This window comes from Phoca vitulina, unplaced genomic scaffold (assembly GCF_004348235.1).
Source record: "Phoca vitulina isolate PV1807 unplaced genomic scaffold, GSC_HSeal_1.0 scaffold40, whole genome shotgun sequence".
NCBI classification, from domain to species: domain Eukaryota; kingdom Metazoa; phylum Chordata; class Mammalia; order Carnivora; family Phocidae; genus Phoca; species Phoca vitulina.
Window position 1 is genome coordinate 14358334 of NW_022589743.1, and position 18080 is coordinate 14376413.

The window sequence follows — 18080 nt, forward strand, 5'->3', positions numbered from 1 at the left end:
GGTACATAAAAATGGTTGTTAGTATTTTACAATAAAAAATAACTTTTTTGAAAAGTAAGAGGCTCCACTGTAAATCTTGTAAGCCTCACATCTCTGGTGGGGAGCAACTCTTGGAGAGAAGCAAGCTAAGCCTTTTGCAGAGCAGCTTCTAGAGATTCTATAGAGGCAGGTTCAGAGCGGGAGGTGGGCTTGCGGACGTGTAAGGAAATCTAGAGTCAACTGGGGTGTAGGGGGGAAACGGGATAACGTGAAAAGGAAGACATTCTAAACTTTTCACAAGGTTCATTTTCCTTAGGGATCTCCCCACCAGGATTAAGAATGCTTTCGTCACAGGAAATCCTTGAGGGTCTCTTTCCTTTCACAGCTCCCTCCCAGCCAAAATATTCCATAACGTTAGGAGTTTCTCCCCTGCCCGCCCCTTTCTCTCACTGCACCCCTCAGACCCCGGTTCCCTAAGATTCCACCCAAGATGAGGCCTGTCCAAGGACACTCCAACCGCCAGTTGCTCCGGCCCCGCCCGCCAGACGCCAGAACGCGTGGGCGGGAGTCACGGCCCCGAGCGCCCCGGAAGTCGCCCCCTCAGGTGGGCGGAGACTCCCGGGCCTTGCGGCTTCGGATTGGCGGGAAGCTGCGGGATGATGCGTTACGCGCGGGATTCGGCCCCTCCCCTACGCTCCCGAGCGCGGAGAGCGTGGGGCGGGGCGGAGTGTGTGGTCCCTGGCGGCCATTACCCGGAACAATCCCCGGCCTCGGGTCAGGTGACCCTCGGCGGGGCCGGCGGGAGGGGGGAGGGGGGAGGGAAGAGGGCGTGAAGAGGAAAGGGAAGGGAGGAGAGAGGAGAAGGGCGGAGTAGGAGGGAGGGGAAGGGGGCGGGGTGGGAGCGGGTCACGTGATTCGGCATGGAGGCGGTGGCGGCGGCCGGGAGGAGCTGCCGGGGCAGAAGCCGCACTTGTTAGTGTGGGGGGAGGAGGGGGCTGGGGGACGCCGACACCGTCACCCAGGGACGCCGAGTCGTGGGCGGGAGGGGGGGTGGGGGCGAGATCAGGCTCCGACCCCCGGCCGAGGGGATGAGGGGAGCATGGGCGCCAAGGAGTCACGGATCGGATTCCTCAGCTACGAGGAGGCGCTGAGGAGAGGTGAGGGGGGAGGGGTCTGGGCGAGCTGCGGGGGAGGCCAGCGACGGGCTGCCCCGAGGGTGGGTGACCGGGGAAGGGGAGGAGAGGTTGAGGGCGTGGGGCGCCAGAGGCGGAAGGGAAAGGAGGCCAGCGAATGGGGAATATTATTGGGGAGAAGGGTCGGGTGGGAGAAGTGTTTGGGAATGGGGACCGTATGGAAGGGGGAGAAGCTTTCCCAGAGAGAGGGGTATCTGGTGCTGGTAGGGAAATGCCCGTGCTCTTTGGTGGCGTTGTTATCCTGGCTGTGTCCAGGGAAGTCCTCGCCCCCCTTTCTTGGGTGGCACCAGCCCTTCCAGCCCCCCTCATCCTTTACTGCCATTTTCTCATATCACTCCTTCATAAAACCCGACAACATCCTGAGCTCGTACCCAACAGCCTTGGTTGCAAGGGAGAGGGGAGGCGGCTGCAAAGCCCTCTTCTCTTTTTGCTGCTGGAAGCCCCTTCCAATTGTGGAGTCTCCGCCTTTTCCGAGGGCCTTTGCCAGTCTCTAGGGGCTACCATCATCCACTTCTGCCACCCCCTCACCCTTTGAGCGACTGACTTTGATAAAAACGACCTGAAATTAAGTTGTATTTGAGGTGAGATGAGACTGGACAGCTGGTGTTGCCACAAGACCTTGTCTTAGGTTTCACCTCCTTAGACGCCGGCCAGAGCCTTACATTGCACTTGATCCCCAGTTCTCACCCCCTCCTCCCCGTAAAATGGCATTCGGAAATCCAGCATTCTGATATTGTGTTATAGCTCCCTTTAGAGACCGGCCTTGCTGCCAGTCCTAGCCTGCTGCTTATTGGCTCTGATGCACAGTGTGTTGTTAACAGCCCCAACCCCCTACCACTTACTCTGATACCGCTGTCCGTGATCACTACAGCACACGCTAACTGGAAGTGTCTGTTGCACAGTTTATGGCCAGAATGTGACTTAATGTTTCATGACTAGGATTTGAGTATGTGTGTGTGTGTGTGTATGTATGTATGCTTGTATTTCTTGTCGACATTTAATGGATTTTCTTGGTAAGAAGTGAAACATTTAAGCAGGTTGGATGCTTGGCATTATTGTTAACAGGTTTCTAAGTCAAGAAACCAGCTATGCTCCCGGTGATGGTGTCAGTAGCTAAGGATACAAAATAAAAATTGGATTAAAAGGCATTCAAAATGAGGATTTAGTAGTGAACTCTGTTCGTATGTAGGAAAAAAAGATAAATTCAGAGGGACATCACCGGAAAATAGATACAGAATTTAGGTGTATTCATTGTGGCCTGGCCAGAATCACAAACATAAGCTTTTTCTTTTTTCTACCGAACAGTGTAATGATTGTTCTTATGGACAATCTCGCTTGAACTTTTTTCTCAATATGAGAAATATTCCAAATTCTTGATGTGTTTCCAGCTCTAGTAGGCTAGTCATTTCCGGGATGCTGTCGAGCCTGACAGGTCTGGCCTCAATTAGGCAATGGCTTACATGGCGTGAAAGAGGACATCAGTCAAATTGGTTTACAGCTTCATGGTTCAGAAGTGTTCAGTTTCTTAAGTTTGTGGGTGATGTAGCTGGCATTAAAGGAATTCTAAAATTTAACTTTTATTAAACTCTACCTTGCTCACTCTCATATCAAACTAAGACTTTAGTACCTTTGTAAATATAAATGAAATTAATAGTTGGTGCATTTTAAACTGATTTGATTGAAGGTCTTTGTTCAATTTATTACGAAGTGTTTGCCTGTTGAATTTTAAAATGAATATTTGAAGAGGTAGCAAAAATATTTGTTAAAACCTTTTTAAATTATTCTTTGAATAAATTTATGTTTTATTAGTTTTGCTTCAGAGGAAAATAGAAGCAAAAGAGAGAAGCACGTTGATAAATAGTATTTCTAAATGTAAACCAGGAGCTTTTTTTAAAAAGTGGGTAATTCTTTTGAACATATTGTTTACTGTAGTAAATGTTGGACTTTATTTTTAAAGATTTTTATTTATTTATTTGAGAGAGAGAGCATGCACATGAGCGGGGGTGGGGGGCTAGGGGCAGAGGTAGAGGGAGAAGCAGACTCCCCGTTGAGCAGGACCCTCAGATCACGACCCAAGCTGAAGATAGACGCTTAACCAACTAAGCCACCCAAATGCCCCAAATGTTAGACCTTACTATAGAATTTCTTTCTTTCTTTTTAAAGATTTTATTTATTTATTTATTTATTAGAGCGCGAGACAGCATGAGGGGGGAAGGGGCAGAGGGAGAGGGAGAAGCAGACTTCCTGCTGAGCAGGGAGTCTGACTCGGCTTGATCCCTGGATCCTGGGATCATGACCTGAGCCAAAGGCAGAGGCTTAACCAACTGAGCCACCCAAGCGCTCCTACTATAGAATTTCTTTTACTAAGATTATAGAAAGAATTTATAAAGCTTTTGATAGAGCAGAAAAGTGGTTTGGGAACTTTTGAGGGGCATGTGAAGAATCTAAATAGGTACTGAAACCTCTGTCCGTATAGTCTTCCTTGTAAGGTGATTGGGAGTGTGGGTAGGGAGAGGATTGGACAAATACACTGTAGGTTATATGAATCACTATACAAGTGAAAAGCAAGCTTGATAAACTACTGAAATACCCACTTGGCTTTAGTTAAAATTATTGAGCGGTAAATAATGCCTAACCATACTTAGGTAGTATTAAAAAAAATAGCCAACTGTATATTGCTGCAAACAAGGAATTGCAGGCAGTTTATCTTCTAAAATGGGGCCTTGGAAATGGAGTGTTATGTTAATGACAGATAACGCTCACTGGACCTAAGTGAAGGCCAGTCTAGTGACTTCTCATTTACATTGCGGAAGCTCTAGAAATTAGGAAGATTGGTTTTGCATGCTATTTTAGCTAGACTGTGTGTCAGTTATGTAAACATTAATAGTTTTCTGAAAGCATACCTTAAGATTTTTTTTAAGGTAGATGTATTAGTGGTAGCTTTTATTTTGGGCCTCTTTCTATCTATCTAGTCTTGAATAGAACACAAATAGGCTGTTCCTTGAAGGCTGACACTTGTTTAGATTGCATGTATTTTCTGAAGTGTATCTACTGTATTTCATGGGTACTGAGAATTTAGCAGCTATGTTCATCTCTTCACTTCCTCTTGCATCTAAGTTTGTGGCTTGTGTATTCCTAAAAATAGATTCTAAATGCTTGGAACATAGCATTAGAAAAAACATTGAATGAAAGATGAATTGCAGCTTAGAGTATTTCAGAACTCCAAGAAACCTTAAAAATCTCCAGTTCTTTATTCTTTCTTCCTGCTCCTCTCTCCTTTTCATCATTCTGGAAACAGAATTATAAGGCTTCCCCCTTGCCCCCCAAGACTTGGCTGAATTAAAATTGTCCTTAGCGTTTAAACTGTGTTAATAAAATAAAGTGGGTGAATTTCTTCTAATCCCTTTAAGAAGAATTTGGCACTTATATTAGACTGAGTAGTTGGGTGATGAAATATAGCATGTCAGAAATTATGCTGTGGTTTCACGTTTTTGAGTGCTCCTTTGCTCATTCATTCAGCAAATTTTTACTGAATGCTGCCTGTGACTTAGGCACTGTTCAACAAAGATGACTAAGACCCTCTCTAGGAGCATATAGGCTGGTCAGTCCATGGAAGTGTGTATACCCTCAAGGTGTATGCAGGACATGCGTGGGAGGTGGGAATAAAATAGTAAAACTTCTTTTTAAAGTTCTATTTTGTGTATGTTTGATAATGGACAGTATTTTCAAAAAGTAGTATACATGTATATTATTTATAAATGATTAACATATAGTATGTTAAATGCTACAGTGCTATAGAAGGAAGTGCTATAGGGATGTAGAGTGTGTGTTGGTGTATTGGCCTGAAAATACCTAACACTACTCATTTCATAGTATGTGCTCAATAATTGTGTGTTAAAGAATTTAATTTCCTTATCTCTTAAAGGTTGTTGTGTTTGCTACTGGAATAATTAAGTGTGTAATAGTTGAAGATTCCAGTACGTTGCATTTTGCTTATTATCCACCAGCCCTCATATGCTCTAAAACATTGACTCCCCAACCAAGATTTTATTCACCAAGTTTCATAGTATTAATATTAAAATTTCACTGATATTATACTATGATGTGATGTTAGCTGGTTTAGCATAATATATCATTGTATAAATGAAAATTTAATATCACACTTGTTACCTTCTGGGATGCACTATTTTCTCTTATTAAAGCACTTATTTGCCTTTGTCTGAATTTATTAAATTTACCGGTGAGCTCTCTTGCATTAGGGTGGAATTACAGGTTTTGGTTAAGCCATTTGCAAGTATACCTAACCAGCTGTTATTATATGTGAAGGAGAAAAATGGGGCAGTTTTAAGTTAGTCTGCTTATATGTAGTCACCTAAGTAATTACACAGGTGCTGTTCTTCATAATCTTCAGTTTGACACTCCACTTGGAGTGTCCGTGACAAAGAGGAGATAAATATACCAATGAACCCTGAATTTGGGGAGGATGAGCAGAATGAGGTGACATCACTTGATGGTTAATGGCCTCCCCATTTACCAAACTGGACAGCTGTTGTTTGTTTTTTCTTGTTCATTGTTTGTCTTTGTGCTTGGTTAGAGAGACTTCACAGTGACAGCATTCAGGATTGCCTTCCAGAAAGATGTGTAAGTACCTAGAGTTGGGAATGTGGTGACCAACCAGTCGTGAGGTGATTTCTCTGGAGAAAGAGATTTTTGGCACTCGATTATATGGTAGGTCACAGGAAAAGTTAGAGAAGTGATTATTCTTGCTGTGACCGTAGGAAATCCGTTTTTGGATTTGAAGAACTAGAGACTAATGCTGAGAGCTGGGATTAGAAGCTTTGATGTTAAACAGCTGCAGAGGTGGAGGGATTTTATTTATGAATTAAAAGTTGGTGGTTTGATTTGGGACAACATGGAGACTAGAGGATATTATGCTAAATGAAACAAGTCAGACAAAGGCAAATACCATATGATTTCACTTACATGGAACCTTAAACAAAACGAATAAACCAACAGCAACAAAGAGCAACAGGCGCATAGATAGATACAGGTTGCCAGAGAGGAGGAGGGTGGGGGAATGGGTGAAATAGGTGAAGGAGATTAAGAGGTACAAACTCCAGTGATAAAATAATCAAGTCACAGGGATGGAAAGTACAGCACAGAGAATATAGTCAATAATATTGTAATAACTTTGTATGGTGGCAGATGCTAATTATACTAATCATGGTGAGCATTTTGTAACGTATGTAATTGTCAAATCACCTAAAAACATAATATTGTATGTCACCTATACTCCAATTAAAAAATTGGTTGATGGTCTGATAATGGTATTGAGAAGACTTGAAATGGAACTCAGAGTTCTTTTCATACCATATCCAAAAAGCATGGCTTCTCTGTTCAGGGCTTGTTGATGCTTCTCCTTTTACCCTTTGGGCTTCATGATAAATGTGTTTAAATTGAGCCAATCTAAGGGTACCTAGCTGGCTCAGTCCTAGGAGCATTGACTCTTGATCTTGGGGTTGTAAGTTCGAAGCCCACGTTGGGTGTAGATTACTTAAATAAATAAATAAACAAAATCTGCTTTTAAAAAGATAAATAAATTGAGCCGCTCCACCTCTTTCTGTATGCTAATAAATTCTCTTGTTCCTCTTATCTAAAAATAAAGATCTCTTGGAAGTCAAAGGTGGATATTTAATTACTGACAAAAGCCTGATCAAACTAGTAGTTATAGATTTACTGTTAAAAGTTAGAGATCAATTAGAAGACCTATCTCTTCAAAGATGATGGCCTTCCTTTAACACCCTTCATTAGAGATTTAGTGTTCATTAAGATAAGGCTCTTTTTATTTCAGGGAAATCTCAAGTTTATCACTATCTTGTAAACAAGGTTCAGAAAAATTGATATATCAAGACCTTGCTATAACATGGTTCTTGGAATCCTTGATACTGGACTGCATTAAAAGAAAACTGGGCTAAAGTGAAGTTTTACAGGGGCGCCTGGGTGACTCAGTCAATTACGCGTCTGCCTTCAGCTCAGGTCCTAATCCTGGGGTCCTGGGATCGAGCCCTGCATCGGGCTCTCTGCTCAGCAGGGAGCCTGCTTCTCCCTCTTCCTCTGCCTGCCGCTCCCCCTGTTTCTACTCTCTCTCCCTCTCTCTGTCAAATAAATAAATAAAATCTTAAAAATAAAATAAAATGAAGTTTTACAGAGAAATTCTCCAGCTTCTCTTTCATTTCCATAAAGAAGTTAGATTGTTGGGACGCCTGGGTGGCTCAGTCGTTAAGCGTCTGCCTTCGGCTCAGGTCATGATCCCAGGGTCCTGGGATTGAGTCCCGCATCGGGCTCCCTGCTCCGCGGGGAGCCTGCTTCTCCCTCTCCCACTCCCTCTGCTTGTGCTCTCTCTCTCTCTCTCTGACAAATAAATCTTAAAAAAAAAAAAAGTTTTAAAAAGAAGTTAGATTGTTTCAGCATTGTAGCCCTTGAGGGAAAAGCCTTTTAAGGTTTGCTGTGGTTTCTTGCCTTTTTCTAATGACTGGTGAAAGACTCTAAAGAGATTCTATTATGAAAAGGACCCTTCTATCCAAGTAGTCCTCCCCTAGTCTTTTTTCCACCTAATAAATGGTACCACTATTGTAACATAGTTGCTAAAACCAAGAGTCTCTAGACTTCCTCAGTTCTTTCTTTTCTTTCGCCATCTGACCTATCTTCTTTTTTTTAAAAAAGATTTTGTTTATCTATCTGACAGAGACACAGCGAGAGAGGGAACACAAGCAGGGGGAGCGGGAGAGGGAGAAGCAGGCTTCCTGCAGAGCAAGGAGCCCGATGCGCGGCTCGATCCCAGGACCCTGGGATCATGACCCGAGCCGAAGGCAGACACTTTAACGACTGAGCCACCCAGGCACCCCTGACCTATCTTCTTATCCCCAGTTTGAATCTGTCATCTAGTCCTGTTAGTTTGGTATCCAGTTCAGTCTGTTAACTTCTATTCATCTTCACTGCTACTACTCTAGTCCCAGCTGCCATCATCCCTTGCTAAGATACTATGCAGTGGTTTTCTGGTTTCACACAGCCCCAGCCAGTGTAATCCTAAAATTCAAATCAGATCCTGTTACTCCTTTCCTCTCAGCCTGGAAAGGCTGCCTACAAATTTTCACAGGTCTGGTTCATTTTTCATACCTAAAGTATGAGCTCTGATGGCCTCGTGAGGCTTTCTTTTACTATCTTATATGAAGTGGTCTGTCAGTATTGCACTATTCTGTATGGTTCATTCATAGCCTTTATCATAATATATAATTAACATGTTTATTGTCAGACATGATGATGAATCTCCAGTGCCAGGATAAGTGCAGTGCCGGGTATATTTTAAGTGCTAAGTCAATATTGGATGGCTGGGTGAATGTATAAATGTATAAATGATAGAAGATTTAGAGAACTTGCATAATGTTTGTAAGGTTGGAGGGTAAAGGATCGAGTACTGATAGGGATTGAGTAAATTAAGTGATGTATTGATCTCAAGATTTCTTTTCCTTTAATCAACTTAGAAAAATGTACTAAACGTTTTGAATGATAGTTAAAAATATAAGAGCCTTAAGTATAGTATGTGATTTTGTTTGTTCAGATATTTAAATTTAGATACCTAATTAAATTCCTGAGTAGACATTAAGAGACTAGTATGGCATTAAGTATTATGTTCACGAACACTTGAGAATGTCTTTTGGTAAAATATAATATTTAATAATTTTGCCCATGAAATGATTTATTTTTACAGTGATTTTCATGTACTTTTCATCTGTGATGACAAGTAGCATCCTACTGCCAAGTGTAAGGTTAGAGTTGCAAACTTTTTTGGTTAACATGTTGTACAGTGTTACTTCGGAAGCTGAGAATAAAATTAACATCAACATAGAATGCTTTCATTGGTTCTAAATATAGGTCCAGGTGATGTAAAAATAAATTTTAGAGGCACCTGGCTGGTTCAGTTGGTAGAACATGTGACTGTTGAACTCGGGGTCGTGAGCTCGAGCCCCACATTGGGCATAGAGCTCACTAAAGAATAAATAAATAAAATACATAAATATTACCTTTTTTTTTTTTTTTTTTTTGGTCCAAGGTTCTTTTTGTCTTGTATTCCATGGCTAATGATCCTCCCTCCCACCTTCTTTTCTTATTCTTTTAGTTTTAATTTTTATCACAGTGATATATGTGCATAATTTAGAATCGAATGGTTCTACAGGGTTTGTTATGAAAACAAGTACTGTTTTCCTCTCTCCCTTTCCAGTTTTCCTCTGCTAACTGTCCAGTACTTTTAATATTTTAAATTTATTAATTTGGTCTTTACATTATATCTCCAAATAATACATTTGTAGTGATACTTTTTTTTTTCCATTTAAGGAAAATTTATTGGCATCCCACTATTAAAAATTAGGATTTAGCTCTTTATTTCACTGCTACCCATCCTCCAAATACACACATGTGCTCCTTCTATAGTCCCATTTCCTCATCTTGGTATATGGTTTTTTGTTGTTGTTTTTTTAAGATTTTATTTATTTATTGGTCAGAGAGCACGAACACAAGCAGAGCAGCAGGCAGAGGGAGAGGGAGAAGCAGGCTCTCCGCTGAGCAGGGAGCCTGATGCGGGACTCGATCCCAGGACTCTGGGATCATGACCTGAGCTGAAGGCAGACATTTAACCAACTGAGCCACCCAGGCGCCCTGGTATATGTATTTTAAAATTTTGGTTAGATCATTGTTCAGTATTTACATAATTAGGTCTTTATAAAATGCTTTTCACAGCTAAGCAGTTTAATATAGTAGGATTACCTTTCCTTTCCTGTATACTTGATTTTCTCCTAAATATTTCCTGTAATAATTGCCTTCTATTTTATTTGCTTAGGTTTCTATTTACTGTAATTCAACCCCCAAAGATCCCACCCAGTTGTTAAATCTATCCGTGTGTGTGTGTGTGTGTGTGTGTGTGTGTGTGTGAGAGAGAGAGAGAGATAGCGAGAGAGAGCATGAGCAGGGAGGAGAGGGAGAAGCAGGCTCCTGACGTGGGGCTCGATCGCAGGACCCTGGGATCATAACCTGAGCTGAAGGCAGATGCTTTTTTTTTTTTTAAAGATTTTATTTATTTATTTGAGAGAGAGAGAATGAGAGAGAGCACATGAGAGGGGGGAGGGTCAGAGGGAGAAGCAGACTCCCTACCGAGCAGGGAGCCCGATGCGGGACTCGATCCAGGGACTCCAGGATCATGACCTGAGCCGAAGGCAGTCGCTTAACCAACTGAGCCACCCAGGCGCCCTGAAGGCAGATGCTTAACCGACTGAGGCACTCAGGCGCCCCAAGTCTATCTATATGTTAATGTATATCAGGTGTTCACTCAGTTCATTATATTGAAAAATTTTCTTGGAGCCTTTTGGCCTGCTCCGATCTGTACCTATTGCCCTTGTGCTCGAAGCATAGCTGCCATCCTGGGATCTTCTTTCACCATTATCCTGGAGATTTCCTTCACTGTTCTGTGTTGGATCCCCCGTTTTCTGTATCCCTTGTTTCCTCTTTATGACTTACTGTGTTATTTTGTTGGAATTCATCCTCTGGTAGCTTCCTGAAGAAGGGTGCATGGGAGGTAAAGCTTTAAGACCTTTATTAAGCTGGTGCTTTCTTACTTTAAATTAATTCTTGTATCTCTGTTCTTCTACTCGTCAGTTTCCAAGAGGCTCTCTCTGTTTTTTACCAAGTAATTATTCAGAAGTTCCTTTTTAGTAATTCTTATACATGATCTCTGGTCATGTGGGTCTTAATTTAAGCTTTAGGGCAGTTTCATTGCATGGTCAGTTAGAAACTGGGGTAGGAGGAAGACATTGCCGTAGAATGCAGTTTTCCTGGTCATGTACCACTAGGCTATAAAACTCCATGAGGGTGGGGGCATGTCTGTTTTGTTCACTGCTATATTTCTAGCAACTCCCATGTTTTTTGCCTTTTGTTAGCTACTCAATACAACCAGATTAAACTTTTAGAGAAAACTTGGTTCAGGATAAATGTTTGTGTGCTCATGGGTGTATGCTCTGAGGCTTAAAACTCATATTTTTATATGTGTGTACATATATTTAAATGCATCTTTTGCCTTTAAAAAATTGTTAGTTGTATTAAAATGTTATTGTGTCATTTTGGGCTCTGCTTTAAAGTTGGTTTTGGGATCTATTGGTGAGCTGCTGTGGGAGGAAGCTGTGGTGGGATTAGAACAATTGTTTGATTAATAAATTTGGTTTAGAGATTTTTTAGTTTATGCAAGCATCCATAAATGAAATCTTTCACTGTGTTTAGTTTTATAGATCAGAAGTTATTCTTTGTCAGTGATGCTGAGGTAAGAATACCTCTTTACAGCTAATTATGGAAGGACAAGAAATTGCTCATTCTTTATAGGCTTAGAGGTATAGTAAGGAGTAATCAATGGTGGAAGCATTTTTTATTGTCACATCACTGCTACCATATAGATATAAATTGAAGTTGACAGAAGATTGCCAAGCAAATATATTTAACCGACTGAGCCACCCAGGTACCTGCCAAGCAAATATATTTAAATAATGAAAGAAATAGGATATCAGCTGAATGAACACTTGGCAGTAAATAACATCTTATAGAAAAATGTTTCATTTTGAGCGGAGCATATTTTTTTTTATATTATTTCAGTAGAGTCCCAAACTAAATGCAACTTATTTTTCCACAGATCTGCTTATATATTGCATGTGTGTGATTTACCATGGGCCCAAGCCAGAAACCTGGTTATCAGTTGAGGCTCTTTCTTTTCTCTGTTCACATTTGATCGATCACAGTGTCCCTTTGGTGCTACCTTATTATCTTTTGTTTTTTCTCCATCTTTAAAGTCATTGTCTTAGAAAAGGCCTTCATCTGTCCTCTGGACTATTATTAGTCTCCTACCTTTTCAGTCCATTCTTTATATTTCCACCAGAATAACCGTTCTGAAGTATACGTCTGTTATTTTATTCATCAGTGGAAGGTACCCAACACCCTGTGGTTTAAAGTCAGTCTTTAGTGTTAGGAAGTGCAGGTAGTTTCTGTGATTTGGCCCCTGCCTGAACACTCTGTGCCTTTGAAATGCTGCTTCCCACATCTTGGAATGCCTTCCTTTATTACTTACACTCACTAAAGTGCACAAATGATGCTATATAGCTTGATGAAATTTTAGCTATGTACCAAGCAACCACTATGCAAAACCAAGATAGAGAACATTTCCAGCACTCCAGTAGGCTCTCTCTTGCCCTCTCCAGGTTGATACTGCCCCTCAGAGGTAACCACTGTTGGGACTTCTATCCCTATAGATTAGTTTCACCTATTTTTGAGTCTTGTATAAATAAAATCGTAGAATATTTACTTTGTGTGTGTGTGCATGGTGAACTCATTTTTTTTTAAATGAGATGTGAACTCATTTTTAAGACCAAATTTTAAGCCTTTTCTTTATGAAGTAAATTCCTGAAAAGATTACTAGTGTCTTGAAATTAGGGCAAGTGTATTATTTTTATTTCCAGAAGCTAGTGTAGTGACTGGCAATGAAGTACATGCTTATTGATGAATTGACAGGCATCCCGATCCCTGAACTGTCTGCCTCACTGGATACTCATCCATCAAAACTAAGCCCAGGCATCAGGTCCTCTCATTAGTCTTCCCTGATATCGCTCCTACTTTTCCTCCCCCTTTCTGCCCTAACACTTTTATCGGAGTGGTTATCCCACTGCATTATAGCTGCTAGTTTAATTGCCTGTCTACTTTATGTGAGTTCTGAAATCCTCGAGAGTAACTCTGGGGCTTAGAAGGTAATTGGCAGGGCTTATTAAAATGTTGATTGAATGGATGGGACAACTTATAGTAATAATCTGGTAAATTGTATCTTTACAGGATAAATTATAGTTGTTTCATGACATTTATACAAATATTCCAAATGTTCCAGGAATATAAATATTTAAAATTTGGGTTAAAAAGAATACCTGCTGGCCCTAAACTAAAATTACCTGAATCCATGAAGCGCTCAGTAGAAAATATGAAGGAAAAAGGAAACACAATCTTATATGCAATGACTTTAGATTTGTAATTTGTTATAATGAGCAGCTTTGATTAAATTTAGTGCTGACATTTTGCAGGTGAGCCTTGATTTGACTGGTTTTGAGACACTCAAATTTTTCATAAATAGCAAATACTTGTTGGTGCGAATAGGAAAACATAGTAAAATCGTGGCAAAATTCCATGCAATTTTTGAAACTTTTTTCAAATAATTTATGTAATTTAATATGTACTTATAAATTTTTTTTTTTTTTTCCAGAGAGGGAGTGCACATGGGCGCATGAGGGGGCTTGGGGGGGGTGGGGAAGGGGCAGAGGGAGAGGGAGAGAGAGAGAATCTGAAGCAGGCCCATGCCCAGCATGGAGCCAGATGGGGGCTCAATCTTAGAACCCTGAGATTGTGACCTTAGCCAAAATCAAGAGTTGGACGCTTAACTGACTGAGCCACCCAGGTGCCGCTCTACTTAAAATTTTTTAATCTCTTAAATGTGGGCCAATTGGTTTACTCTCTTCATTTCGTATTTCTGTGATTTCACTTATGTGGAGTGACTTTTTCTCTACCTTCATCTATTCTAATAATTTTATATTGTACAAAGGGTTGAGTGGGCAAAATGAAGCTAGATTATGAAGGGTTCATTTTCATTTGATTTTACTCATCTTTCTGGACTTCTAGATTTTGCCTAGATCTTCTCTGGAACATTCCTGGACTATAGAGCACTTATTTTCTTTGAATTCCTATGACTCTTAATTTGTATCCTCGGTATTTGAATATTTTTATATACATATGGTATTGGTATTGTTTTATGGGTATTAATTTAATCTCCCCACTCAATTTTAAGTTTCTTGAGGAGGAATCTTTTTTTTTTTTTTTAAACCACTTTGCATTGTTTTAAGTACAAATAGGTGTTCAGTTTATGCTTGATGGTGGAGAGAAACCAAATGGTTACAGTCATTGGTGCCTTTATATAATTGTGATGTGTTGCTTTTTATTTATTTATTTATTTATTTATTTATTTTTAAAGATTTTATTTATTTATTTGAGAGAGAGAATGAGATAGAGCATGAGAGGGGGGAGGATCAGACGGAGAAGCAGACTCCCTGCTGAGCAGGGAGCCCGATGTGGGACTCGATCCCGGGACTCCAGGATCATGACCTGAGCCGAAGGCAGTCGCTTAACCAACTGAGCCACCCAGGCGCCCAATGTGTTGCTTTTTAAAATCAAGTTATCTTATTTAGTTTTAAGATACATCTTTTAACTTTCATTTTCATGTTTTCTTCTGAGTGTTTAACATGTGGCTCATATCTCAAACTCCCAATTTGCAAGTTTATAGGAGTGTGACTGAAAGTTAAAATAATGGGTCCAAGAGAACTGCATGGCATGGCAGTTCTATACATGCTAGGAGAATTTATTAGACAGTTATAGGTTGCGAAGGAATTTGGGAGACTTTTGCTTATCTTATGTATTTGTGTCAGTTTGAAGATTTGAGAATGCACCCAAGATGATGACTATTTATCAGTATCTCTTGTGATTCTAATATTAACAAATATAAGTAAATATGCTTTTTCTCATATATATGAGAGAGAAAGCAAAAATTGCACTAAATTACGATTTCTGATTGTAATAGGAATATCGCCTTATGATCAGTATTGTATTTTCAACCGTATGTGTTAGGATTATTGTAAGGGACTTATGAAATATTTCATGTGAATTTTTGTCTGATCTTCACAAGCTTAGGTACATATATAGTTTTATTTTCTGGCTTTAGCAATTTATTATTATGGTTAAATTATACATAAGATGAAATTTATTCTTTGAACCATTTTAATTTATTTTAGTTTCCTTAAGATTTTACTTTTAAGTAATCTCTATACCCAGCGTGGGGCTCGAACTCACAACCCCGAGATCATGAGTTTCATGCTGTACTGACTGATCCAGCCAGGTGCCCCTGAACCATTTTAAATTGTATAATGCAGTGTCATTAAATACATTCATAATGTTGTGCAGTCATCACCAATATTCATTTCCAGAACTTGTTCATCATCCCAAATAGAAATTGCGTAGTCCCTGAATAACTCCCCATTTTCCCTTCCCCCCAGTCCCTGGTAATCTCCATTCTACTTTTCGTCTCTGAGTGTGCCTATTTTACGTACCTCCTATAAGTAGAATCATGCAATATTTATCCTTTCATGTCTTTTTCCATTTAGCAAAGTATTTTCAAGGTTCACCCATTGTAGCATGTAGTAGAATTTCATTCCTTCTTATGGCTGAATAATGTGTGTATACCACATTTTGTTTATCCATTCATCTGTTAATGGACATTTGGATTGTTTTCACCTTTTTGCTATTGTGAATAATGCTGCTATGGATATTGATGTACAAAGATCTGAGTCCCTGCTTTCAGTTCTTTTGAATGTATACCTAGGAGTAGACTTGCTGGGTCATATGGTAACTTGATGTTTAACAGTTTGAGGAACTACCAAGCTGTTTTGCAAAGTGGCTGCACTATTTTACGCTACTATCAGTCATGTATGAGGGTTATGATTTTTCCACATCCTTGACTACACTTGTTGTTATCTTTCTTAAGCCATCTTAGTGGTTGTGAAATAGTATCTCATTGTAGTTTTGATTTGTGTTTCCTTAATGGCTAGTGATGTTGAGCATGTTTTCCTGTGCTCGAGTATATAAAAGTTACGTTTTCACTATACTGTAGTCTATTAAGTGTAAAATAGCATTATGTCTAAAAAAGCAATATATGTACCTTAATTTAAAAAATACTTTATTTTTTAAAGATTTATTTCTTTATTTTAGAGAGAGAGTGTGTGTGTATGAGTGTGTGAGCGAGTGGGGGAGGGGCAGAGGGAGACAGTCTTCAAGCAGACTCCCTGCTGAGTGTGGAGCCTGGCATGGGGCTCGATCCCATGACCCATGAAATCATGACCTGAGCTGAAACCAAGAGTCAGATGCTTAACTGACTGAGTCATCCAGGTGCCATCCAAAACACTTTATTTTTAAAAAGTTGCTAACCATCATCTGAGCTTTCAGTGAGTCTGAATCTTTTTGCTGGTGGAGGGTCTTGCCTTGGTGTTGATTGCTGCAGACTGTTCAGGATGGTGGTTGCTAAAGGTTGGGGTGGGTGTGGCAATTTCTTAAAATAAGACTACAGTGAAGTTTGCTGTATTGATTGAGTCTTCCTTTCACAAACAATTTCTCTGTAGCATGTGATGCTGTTTGATAGCATTTTACTTGCAGTAGAGCTATCAAAATTGGAAGTCAGTCTTCTCAAACCCTGCTGCTGCTTTATCAACTAAGTTTATATTCTAAATCCTTTGTTGTCATTTCAGCAATCTTTTTTTTATAATTTATTATTATTTTTCTTAATAATCTCTACAGCCAGTGTGGGACTCAAACTCATGACCCTGAAATCAAGAGTTGCATGCTCTTCTGACCAAGCCAGCCACGTACCCCTCAACAATCTTCATAGCATCTTTACAAGGAATAGATTCCATCTCAAGAAACCACTTTCTTTGCTCATTAATAAAGATTAACTCCTCACCTATTAAACTTTTATCATGAGATTGCAGCAATTCAGTTACATCTTCAGGCTCCACTTCTGATTCTAGTTCTCCTGCTATTTCCACCACATCTGCGGTTTCTCCACTGAACTCTTGAACCCCTCAAAGTCATCCATGAAGGTTGGAATCAACTTTTTCCAAACTCCTGTTAATGTTGATATTTTGACCCGTTCCCATGAATCACAAATGTTCTTAATGGCATCTAGAATGATGAATCCTTTCCAGAAGGTTTTCAATTTACTTTGCCCAGATCCGTCAGAGAAATCACTTTCTATGGCAGCTATAGTCTTCCAAAATGTATTTCTTTTTTTTCTTTTATTTTTTCTTTAATTTATTTCTTTTTTTAGAGAGAATGAGAGCATGAGTGGGGAGGGGCAGAGGGAGAGAGAGAATCTTAAGCAGGCTCCATGCCCAGCATGCAGAGCCTGACATGGGGCTTGATCTCATGAGCTTGAGATCATGACCTGAGTCAAAGTCAAGAGTCGGATGCTTAACCAACTGAGCCACCTAGGTGCCCCTATTTTTTATTTTTAAAGTAAACTCTGCCTCCAATGTGGGGCTTAAACTCAGGACCCCAAGATTAGGCACCCCATGAAATGTATTTCTTAAAGAAAAAGATTTGAAAGTTGAAATTACTTCTTGATATGTGGGCTGCAGAATAAATGTTGTATTAGCAGGCATGGAAACAACATTAATCTCCTCCATCTTCATCAGTTCTCTTAGGTGACCAAGTGCATTATCAATGAGCATCCATATTTTGAAAGGAATCTTTTTATCTGAGCAATAGATCTCAACAGTGGGCTTAAAATATTCAGTAAATCATGTTGTAGGGACGCCTGGGTGGCTCAGTCAGTTAAGCGGCTGCCTTTGGCTCAGGTCATGATCCCAGTGTCCTGGGATCACGTCCTGCATGGGGCTCCCTGCTCAGCGGGGAGTCTGCTTCTCCCTCTGCCTCTGCCGGCTGCTCCCTCTGCTTGTGCTCTCTCTGTCAAATAAATAAAATCTTTAGAAAAAACAATCATGTTGTAAACAGATGTGTTGTAATCCAGGCTTTGTTCCATTTGTACAGCGCAGGCAGTAGGTTTGATTTAGCATTAATTCTTAAGGACCCTGGGACTTTCAGAATGGTAAAATAGCATTGACTTCAACTTAAAGTCCCCACCTGCATTAGCCCCTAACAAGAGAGGCAGCCTGTCTTTTGAAGCTTTGAAGTGAGGCATTGACTTCTCTTTAGCTATGAAAGTCCTAGATGACCTCTTTT

The 18080-nt window shown here is 40.2% G+C and overlaps 1 protein-coding gene across 2 annotated transcripts in view; it reads left to right on the top strand.

Moving 5' to 3' along the window:
• Positions 1-935: 935 nt before the first annotated feature.
• The window catches only part of USP32 (ubiquitin specific peptidase 32), a 213328-nt gene continuing 196183 nt past the window's right edge, over positions 936-18080 (top strand). For both annotated transcript variants that reach the window (XM_032429128.1, XM_032429129.1), the window contains exon 1: positions 936-1136. In XM_032429128.1, the coding sequence (XP_032285019.1) occupies positions 1079-1136 (58 nt within the window). In that variant the 5' untranslated portion in view covers positions 936-1078. The remainder of the gene's footprint in view (positions 1137-18080) is intronic.